This window comes from Phaethon lepturus, unplaced genomic scaffold, assembly GCF_000687285.1.
Source record: "Phaethon lepturus isolate BGI_N335 unplaced genomic scaffold, ASM68728v1 scaffold4661, whole genome shotgun sequence".
Classification (NCBI taxonomy): Eukaryota; Metazoa; Chordata; class Aves; order Phaethontiformes; family Phaethontidae; genus Phaethon; species Phaethon lepturus.
In genome coordinates, this window is record NW_010518315.1 from 93,264 (window position 1) to 102,848 (window position 9,585).

The window sequence follows — 9,585 nt, forward strand, 5'->3', positions numbered from 1 at the left end:
TATTGCAAAAAGGGGGGAAGGGGGGGGGGGGAGGAAGCACAACTGGGCAAGCCCTTCAAGTATAATGTAGGATTAAACTCATTAAAGTTGATAATATGAATGTGATGGAGATGACATTATTCATCCCTCAGGAGGGTGTTGAAACTAGCAGAATTATGAAAGAAATTATTCTATAACCATAATAGGTAAGAATATGGAGTCACATTTTCCACTCAACTCAGGTGGGCAACTTTGAAAAACAGGTTTTTAAAAGCCTGTACAGTTTTAGTCTACTATTTCCTAGAGAAAGGCAGGAAGGCTAATATCCCTGTACTATATACAAATGGTGGGTCTAATAGGAACTGAATGGAGTTGGCATTCAGAAAAACTCTGAGGGAGGGAGGGAGAGTCTAACCTTCCCTTCTAGAAATGCTACATGACTATAAAACCAAGCAGTATGATTTCAGATACTGGCTACAAGTCAGAGCAGTCTAAAAGGCCTGCAACGTGCTATGGGAATGTTCACCAAATTGTCTTTAATGCTGAAGACAACTAGGAGATGCCTACCCTGTGAGACCTGATGGGACTTAGGCACCTGCCTGCTCAATATTACAAATATTTAGAACTGATGGGCAGGCCAAGATGCAGATGTTTTCTCTGAATGCTTATACTATTCAATGTTGCACTGTACAGAGACGCTTGCGTTGGCTCCAAGTGAAGTTAAGTGGAGAACCAGAGCTGCTGGAGCAGCCCGGTACTCTGTCCGACATCCTGTTGAGAAATAAATTAACTACCTCGAGGAGAGGAGAAGACAAACACATAGATTCCATGGTCCTAAGTTAATGCTCTCTTGTACCATGTTGATACGTCAGCTTGTTTGGAGACATGCCCTGAGTGCCGAGAAATGTTGCTGGGATCACTTTGGAAAACTTAGGCCCAAAGCAGCAGCTGGATAAGAATTTTGAAGACCCAAATTTTAAGTTTTGATCTTTTTTGTGCAGATACTCACTGCATTAAAAATGGTAATTTAATTCATAACCCATTTCTTGGAGTGGAGGGGGAGAAGAAAGAGACAAATATGTAGACCTGAATGTGAGGAGAGTGGCTATGTCTAAGACTTCCATTCTGCTTTTAAGGACTGAATTCCTTGCTTCAGTATGAAATCTTACCAGGAACTGGTTATGAGAAATTCAGGATGAACTCGAACAGTGGAGAACTCATAACAACTGCATCACTGGACAGGGAAACCCAGGAGGTTTTCAGTATTAAAGGTAACTGTGAAATAGGTATGAGTGCCTGTAAAATGGGAAGTGAGAATGGGTGTGATGTTATCAGTGTTACCTTTTTTCATGCCATCTGAATTAGATGGAATTGGTAAGATTGTCAGGTACAGAAGAGCATGTGCTTTTTGCATAGCACAAATAACTCTCCTATTCTGCTATTATTAAGGAACATCTATTGTTGCTCCCACAACCATTGTATAAAATTTGTTTTCTTTTTATTAATCTTAGTTTTGGTTCGAGACAGTGGAACCCCATTGCTTTCGAGCACAGTGACAGTCATCTGCAGAGTGCTGGACGAAAACGATCATTCTCCCATGTTTCTTCTTCCTGCCTCTGAGATCCATATTCCAGAGAACCAACAACCTTCTGTCATTTATGTGGCCCAGGCTGTGGATATGGATGCTGGCAATAATGGAGCTCTAAGATACAAAATAATCGGTAAGTTACGCTCCATCATTTTTGTTAGTGTAAATCAGAAAGTATATAAAGAGTAGTATCCAAGTTTTAGACTTATACTAGTCTTGCTTTTACCAGGCCTCCCTAGCCCTCGTCTTGTCCACATGCTTCCTTCACGTGCAGGGGCAAAAAAAAAAAAAAAAAAAAAAATCTTTCACCCCTTTGTTAACATTAATAAGCACTTTCGAGGCATACTTTCAGTCTGCTTTCTGGATTTGAAATAGTACAGAAAATAAAAATGAAAAAACTACCAAATGCTGGAAGGAGGCATTCATCACGAAGGCATAATTTTGTCCCTTTTTGTTACAGTTGTGGAAGTTCTGAATGTAAATATACCCTTGCACATAAGTACAAGAATTAATCTGATTTTATTTATTTAATTGTATTTATTTAATTTTATTTCATGAGAGCTTCTTTCACCCAGTAATTAGTAATGTCCTATTTGGTTTTCATATTGCCAAACTCTCTCCGTGTCCACTATCCCAGTGTAAGCTCCACAGCTGTTCAAAGCCTCCTGTAGTATCTTTGCACAAATACAAGTTTGCTGTGCTTACTTTAGTTTGTGGCTCTCAGCAATAGCTAAAACATAGGCAGATAGCTACTGTGGTAACAGCAGACACATTTTTCTTTGAGGAAACAGTTGCGAATTCCTTTGTTTTCTCAGTTTTAATTTCATGATCTTTTATGATACTTAATTTGATTACCTTTGGTCTTTCTACATGTTATAAAGTATGTATGCCACTCACTGTTACTAGAAACGCTGACGTTTCTGTCAAATGCCTCATATTTACTTCCCCATGGTCCCCCAAATCAAGACTTTGCACAACTACTCGCTTCCAAGAGACAGGTTTGTAGAAGAGAACAAGGAGCAAGTAATTACAATTGTCAGCAATGCTTTATAGGTTTCTGGAATTTGTAACTAAGGTTGGGAAGAGGTCACTTTATGCAGCAGCATAGTTGCAGGAGATTTTATAAGGTGTGCTGCTTTGGGAAAAAAGACATGCATCTGCCAAAATAGCCACTCTGTAAATTGATATGACGTTCCGTATTTACTGTCATTGCCACCCACTGATTTAAATGAAATGCAGGTTTTAATTCAAAATTTTCATATAAAATATGCAACAGGCACATGAGTGCACCAGCTGTACGAGCAATTGGATCATGTTATTGCAATTAACATAACGATATTCACAAGGGATTCTTTTTTCAAAAGCAATTGTTTGTGATTATTTTATTTTTTATGTGTTTGAAAGGAGGAAATGTTGGAGAGTACTTCACGCTAAATAACACTTCAGGAAAACTGCGAGTCACTCGTAGCTTAGACAGAGAAGATGTCAGCAATTTCACTCTTGTAATTGAGTGCCATGACCTAGGCAACCCCTCGAGAAGCTCCACTGCACAGCTCTATCTAACGGTCTTGGACGAAAATGACCACAACCCATTGTTTGCAAAGACCCAGTATCACATCTCTGTGAGAGAAGACCTAGAGGAAGGCTCACCCATCCTGGACCTCTTCGCCTCTGATGAAGATGATGGCCTGAATGGCGAAGTTATGTACTCCCTCATTGACGACACCTTCGGAGCGTTTGCTGTTGACAGTGTAACAGGGTCTATAGTTACTACAAAGGCACTGGACCGGGAGAGCAAGTCCCAGTATACGTTTAGGGCTGTGGCAAGTGATTGTAGCACCTATTTGCCAAGAAGCACCACTGTGAGGGTTGTGGTGCACATTGATGATGTCAATGACAATGATCCTGTTTTTTTGCAGAATCCTATCAGGGCCTTTGTGCCTGCTGAAACTGCTGTGAATGAGACAGTAGCCACTGTGAGAGCGGAGGACATGGATCTGGGGCCAAATGGAGCTGTTGTTTTTAGTTTGATGGTAGCAGAAACTGTGTTTCAGATTGACGCGAAGACAGGTGACATCTTTCTTCAGGAGCCCTTGGTTTCCAAGGACTTTAGTACCCAGCTGCTAGTGACAGCTGCAGATCAAGGTATCTCGCCTCGAACAGCCACAACTATGGTCATTATCTTTACAGAGGAACAAGAGGAGGAGATTTTGTTCAGCCATAGCCTGTATGAAGCAAGCGTGCCTGAGAACAGTGCAGCAGGTAGGCATCAAATCCCAATTTGTGTTCTGGCAGTTGCCAATCTCCCCTCCTTTTGGAATGGTAATTGTAAGGAACAGTATAGGGAACCCTTTTTCCTGTGCAGCAGAGAAGAGGTAAGTTGGATGAAGCAAATATCCATCTTCCCTTTTCCAGTGCATCGGAGCAGAAAAGGAAGCATGCTGTCGTAGTTGGAGGCATCATCTGGCTCTGGAGTTTGCTGTCCATGTACAGCAGTGTTGCTTACATTAGACAGAAAACTCCTGTGTCAAAGATGGTGTGTTTGCATCCCTCAGCCTGGGAAGCCCTGAGCGTCAGTGGATTCACTCTTGTAGCAAAATTACTTTAATGATGGGTGAAGGGCATTTACCCATCATTTCACTTGTCAACATACACAAGCTCAGATGAGTGGTGTGTACCAGTTGCAACATGACATTTCTTGATTTCAGAAAACCCTTCATGAACTGTAATAGCTTTCAGAGGTCCCCTAAAACCTTACTGAAGTTTTGGACTTTCAAAAAGGAGAATGGCAGGTAGGGAGGGATGAAGAGGTGAGAAGTTTGGAGGCTGTGGTACATTATCATTTGGACAGGCTTCTAAAGTGCATCTCTAGGCAGAGCCTGTGCTAATGAATGCTGCCTGTAGACAAACAGCTTAAATCACACAGTGCTTACAGATTTATTTACTTTTGTTCAGTATAATGATGAGAATTACTGCTCTACTTTTTATCATTCAGAGAACATTTGTAGTTATGCCTTCTGCCAATTAGATATGGTTAAGTACCTTTTCCTGCTTCAGGGGATGGGTTTATCCTAATGAGGGGCAGAAAGGAGTCTTTCACATTTTTCTGCCCACAAATCCTGCTGCACAATTGACCAGACGTATTTAGAGATCTGACCTGCACGTATTCTTGATTCAAACACTGCCTCATAAGATTCATCTTGAACAAGTAATTCATCCTCTTTATAGTTCAAATTTCCCTCAGTAAAATGAAAGCAATATTCCTTTGTATCCTAAGGGTATCGTAAGACTAGTGAATTCTTAGATCTCAGGTAACAGCCTATATATTTGATTAGGTATCGGTAAAAAAGAAATGTGTTAATAATTTTGGAAAACAAATCAATATTCTTGGATAATTACAAACAGAATAGAGAACTAAGAGTGAAGATGGCTGTTGCAGTAATGACTACTGTGATTACTTACCCACTCCTTCCTCTGTGCCTGTTTGGGACTACAAGCCACACTTTCAGCAGGGTCTTTTAAGATAAAGATAATGCTGTGAGTATTAGTGAGATTTCAATTAACAGATCAAAAATAGGCAATAAGGTGGTTTATTTTTTTTTCATTAAGTGACTTCTTTTTTAACGAGAGATAAAATATTTTGGTTTCAGGCTATTTTTAAAGAATTGTGATGAATGATCAACCAACCAAGCTAGAGCATCCTTGTAGCTCTCACTGTCTGTCAAAGAACACATGGGATTTTGGAAAAAGTGGAAGACTTCCAACAGGAAACAGTGGAGTGTGCAGTAGCCTGGTGGTTAAAACCCTCCTGAAATACGAAGGGTGTAGATTGAGGTCTCCTCAGCCAGAGGAGCGTTTCCCTTTCACTCCATACTGAACACTCTGAATACAGAACCTATGGGATAAGAAGTTCCTTAAAGTTCTTTAGCTTTTTTTGAACCAGTGCTTCATTTATTGCTTATATTCAAATGCAAAAAAAAAAAAAAAAAAAAAAAAATTAATCCCTAAACATATTCGTCCTGGCATTTAAAAAATGCTTTTTATTCCATTAATTTGACCAGGATTTACAAGGAGTTTGGGACACCCTAATATTGAATTTTTCTGTGAATATCAGTCACAGATACCCCAAAGCCTCCAAACCCTGTTTTACTAGCATCAACACTGTACAGTAATTAATCATGTGCCACTTTGCACAGGAGGGTCTGCCCCGGGGGAATTGCTGCTTCCAGAAGATACAGTTTGGATGTCACAGCAATGTGTGTTAATCTCTCGTTTCTGTCTTTTCATTGATTGACCCATTGAGAGTCAATAGTGGTGACCCACGGTTATGGGGGCCCTCCATCCTAGGTGTCCAAAAAGTGGAGTGATCAGGGTGTTTCTAGAGACAGAGCCTTGGGGTCTCAGTTTTGTCTCTGCCTTGCTGCAGCAGGCTTGCATTTTCAGAAAGTGTCTGTGAGAACCTGTTTGTCAGTATTCCCATGGGAGTAAGATCAAGGCCCTGGGGTTTCAGTCTTTTCGGGAGAGATGGGCTTAAACTGAATTAATCCTGTATTAAAATTTCTTTCTAGTTAAGAAAAAATAATAATAAGTGGGAAGATAGGTTTTGTTAGGAAACAAGTATCAGTTTAAAGAAAGTAAGTAAAATTCAGAGCTTTATGGCAATAGATAAACTAATCTGATCCTGAGTTTTCCAAAGTGTAGATACATTTGTGAGTCAGGCTAGGTAATCCAGCCTGAAATGATGGAAACGCCCCAAGGAGCTGAGGTAACGGAATGCCATAGTCAGATTGTTCTCCCATTCAATCTATAGAAAATATAAATAAGATTCAATTTAAGTTGTTTTGATTAAAGGAAATTTAGCAAAGCTTCAGGGTAAACAGGAAGATTTCATCACAAAATTTTAGTTTGTATATTTAATAAAAGTCTATTTGCTAAGAAGATCAAATTCTTTTAAGAGTATGACAGATTTTACCAAATACTAATACTGTTTTGGCTCTGTTTGTAGCATTTTCTTATTTATATAAGCATAAGTAAATATCAGATATTTTACATTTCAGTGGGAAAAAAGCATGATTATAATTAAAACTCTCACAGAAGTTAGCTTACAGGATATATGTGATCCTGGGACTCCTGCAAGTATGAATGGTACCAGTGTATTCAGTCCAGGGGAGATTTACATTACATACTGATTATTTGTAGAACTGGTATTAATAAATGTGGCTTTTCCTCCTAATTTTAGTTCTACCTTAACTAATAGAGTGGGAAAACTCTATGTTTATTTTAAAAAGAATGAAAAAATCTGAATAGTCTAAACGACGAAAGCCAAAGGTCCTCAGTTTTAATTTAGTCTAAACTCATCAATTGGGTGAGTGCCTCAGGAATTGGTCCTTGTAGGCAGATTTTCTTAAAGTGTTTGACCTCCAAGTTTAATGCCCTTCAGAAAACCCCATTCTTCTACTTTTTGTTTAATATTAAATATTTAATGTCTTTAAATATTATAAACTGCATTACAACAGGCACTTAGAAGCCAGTCAATAAATAATCAAGTCACTGCAGTCTCCAGAGGGTAAGAAACCTTTATTATTCACCAAGCTTTCACTTGAATGGTTGTTTGCATAGCACTTCCTTGGAGACAGATTCACCAGTAAAACTTGTTGACTCCTCATTTTTTTTTTCTAATAGATATAAAATATGTAGCCTCTTATTCTGTAAGTCATGTCTTACTCTTTGTGCTGAGTTAGCTTTTTATTTCATCAGCAATTAAGAGGTCTCAAGAAAGAATGGCAAGGATGAACCAGGGTTACATGACAAAAGGAGGGGAAAAGAGAACACTTTAATGAGTACTGAAGAGAAGAAAAACAATGATATAGTGGCACAGTAGCTCAGTTCTGGTGTACATGTTATGTCCTAACAGAGAGTACAGCGACTGTTTTTGACCCTATTTGGCCAGGTAGGCAAATGCTGTCCCCAGTGCCATGCTTCAGTCTGAAGTCAGCAGGCATAACATAAAGGTTGGTGTGTAGGCTATTTAAAACAGCTTGAGATACATTCAAACGCAATCAGGTTGGGTGTGATTGGACTAAAAAAACCCCCTAAATATGAACATTTTAAATCACTCTTCTCTTTCCTTTAATATTCTTAACTAATTCAGAAGTTGATTGCATAGCGTTTCATGCCAATCTGACTGCTTTCTGCTGTGATCCTGATCTCTCTCCTTCCTTGCATGAGCTTCAGCGCTGATCTCCTCCACGTTGTGCCATTTCAGTGTGCTTTGCAGCCAGACCTTTCTCTTAATTTTCTCCAGGTTAAGTGTTACGTGTTGTGACCTCTGCTTGAAGCAATATATGAACTATGTATACTTGAAATTGTGAGCTCCAGTGGATGGGTACTGTCTTTTGCTATACCTGTTTGTGTCACAACAGACCTCAGTGTTTGCTCGTATTTTTTTGACAATGAACTGTAAAAATCCACTGTTTGAAGGAGCCATTTTCTGTGAAAGGTATCACAAACAGAAGAAATTTGTTCTCTACCGAAAAGAAGTTGTAAACAATTTTAAGTACATGAAAAATATGAAACTTAAAGGGTTAGGATTTGAGGACCCAGAGCAACAATTTCTTAACCTAGCCCTTGAAAAACAGGGATTCAAGTAGAAATGCTACTGCTTCATCTATGGTAGTTTTTCTTCTTAATCATGTAAGCAAACAAACAAACAGACTGCTGACAGCATTAGAAGATAAATAATGACATTCTTCAGATGTTGATTTTTTTCTTATCTTTAATTCTGCTCTGAGGATGCTATGAATGATTGCCCTTGCACGCTTTTACAGTAAATCACAGTTGCTCAGCAATGAAAATTCAACCTACAACCCCCTATCTTAGTTCCTAAAAAGACAGTGCAGCATTCATATCAGTTTTTACCTATTTGACAGTTGGATATTACTTCCAGAACTTTTCCAGTAAATGTCTTATAAATACATTGACTAGTGCAGAAAATTACATCTGTCAAAATCAACATAACTTTCCTTTTGACATTCAGATTTTGGGAGCAAATGACAAACCACTTAAAACAAAATTTCCTGTTTTTAAAAATCAGTAAGTAACAATGCTAAAATAAAAAAAGGTTGTAAGAGCAATGTTTCCTTTCATGTTTACACTAAAGATGAAGTCCTTTCCTCTGACACCCAGGACACTGACTGTGAACAGCGTGCCCTTTGTAATGTTGTAAAATAGCTAGTTGTCTAATGCTGTTGGGAAGAGTTCAGGTTGCACAGTAACCTCACTCCATCATAGTTGGATGGAATCAATTACAATTAAATTAAATAATTAAAATTCATTAAAATAAATTGCCACATATGCTCAATGACTTCATAACTCACTTGAAAAGAATAATTATTTTGAAATCTTGATAATGCTTTTTAAACTTGTGCTGATTCTCATCAGGATGATGTATTCAGTTCGACATTTTCCCTCTAATCCTATTTCAAACAGGATTTTTTTTTCATGTCTCTTGTATTTTATATTATTGCCCTTTTCATGGAATTTGAATTCTGCTTGAATTGACACATAGCTATGCATGTAGCTTCATCTTTTTATTCTGTCTGTCAAAAGATGTCTAATTAAAATGTTTTAAGAATATTTCATTTAAAATATTGTTAAAAAATCCAAACTTAATCCAGATAAATGAAGGAAAAATGATTCAGGGGTAACATGCATTCTTATGATGCACAAAAAAATAGACTATTTTCCTTAAAGAATTCATGGAAAAGTGAGATTTAAATGACCAAAGACAGCATAACCTGAGCAAAAAGAGTACATATGACTTAAGGTAAGAGATAATTCCAGTGGTACATGGGAGTTAGCGATTAGGAAAAGTTAAAAGTCATCATTTTATTTAGGCAGGTGATGAAGTTGTGATCAGATGAGTAATTTACTCATAGACAGTAATTTCACTTGCCTATGAAGTTGTAATGCAGTGGAAGTCGTGAAGGAGTTGGACAGGCTGGATCGATGGGCTGAGG

General features: G+C 38.2%; 1 protein-coding gene across 1 annotated transcript in view; it reads left to right on the forward strand.

Moving 5' to 3' along the window:
• Positions 1-3,829, forward strand: part of LOC104628174 (protocadherin-23-like) — a gene marked incomplete at its 3' end in the record, with an annotated part of 96,905 nt that extends 93,076 nt beyond the window's left edge. Inside the window, exons 12-14 of the mRNA XM_010296677.1 lie at positions 1,116-1,250; positions 1,491-1,700; positions 2,972-3,829. Coding sequence (XP_010294979.1) covers positions 1,116-1,250; positions 1,491-1,700; positions 2,972-3,829 — 1,203 coding nt within the window. The remainder of the gene's footprint in view (positions 1-1,115; positions 1,251-1,490; positions 1,701-2,971) is intronic.
• Between the last annotated feature and the right edge of the window lie 5,756 nt (positions 3,830-9,585).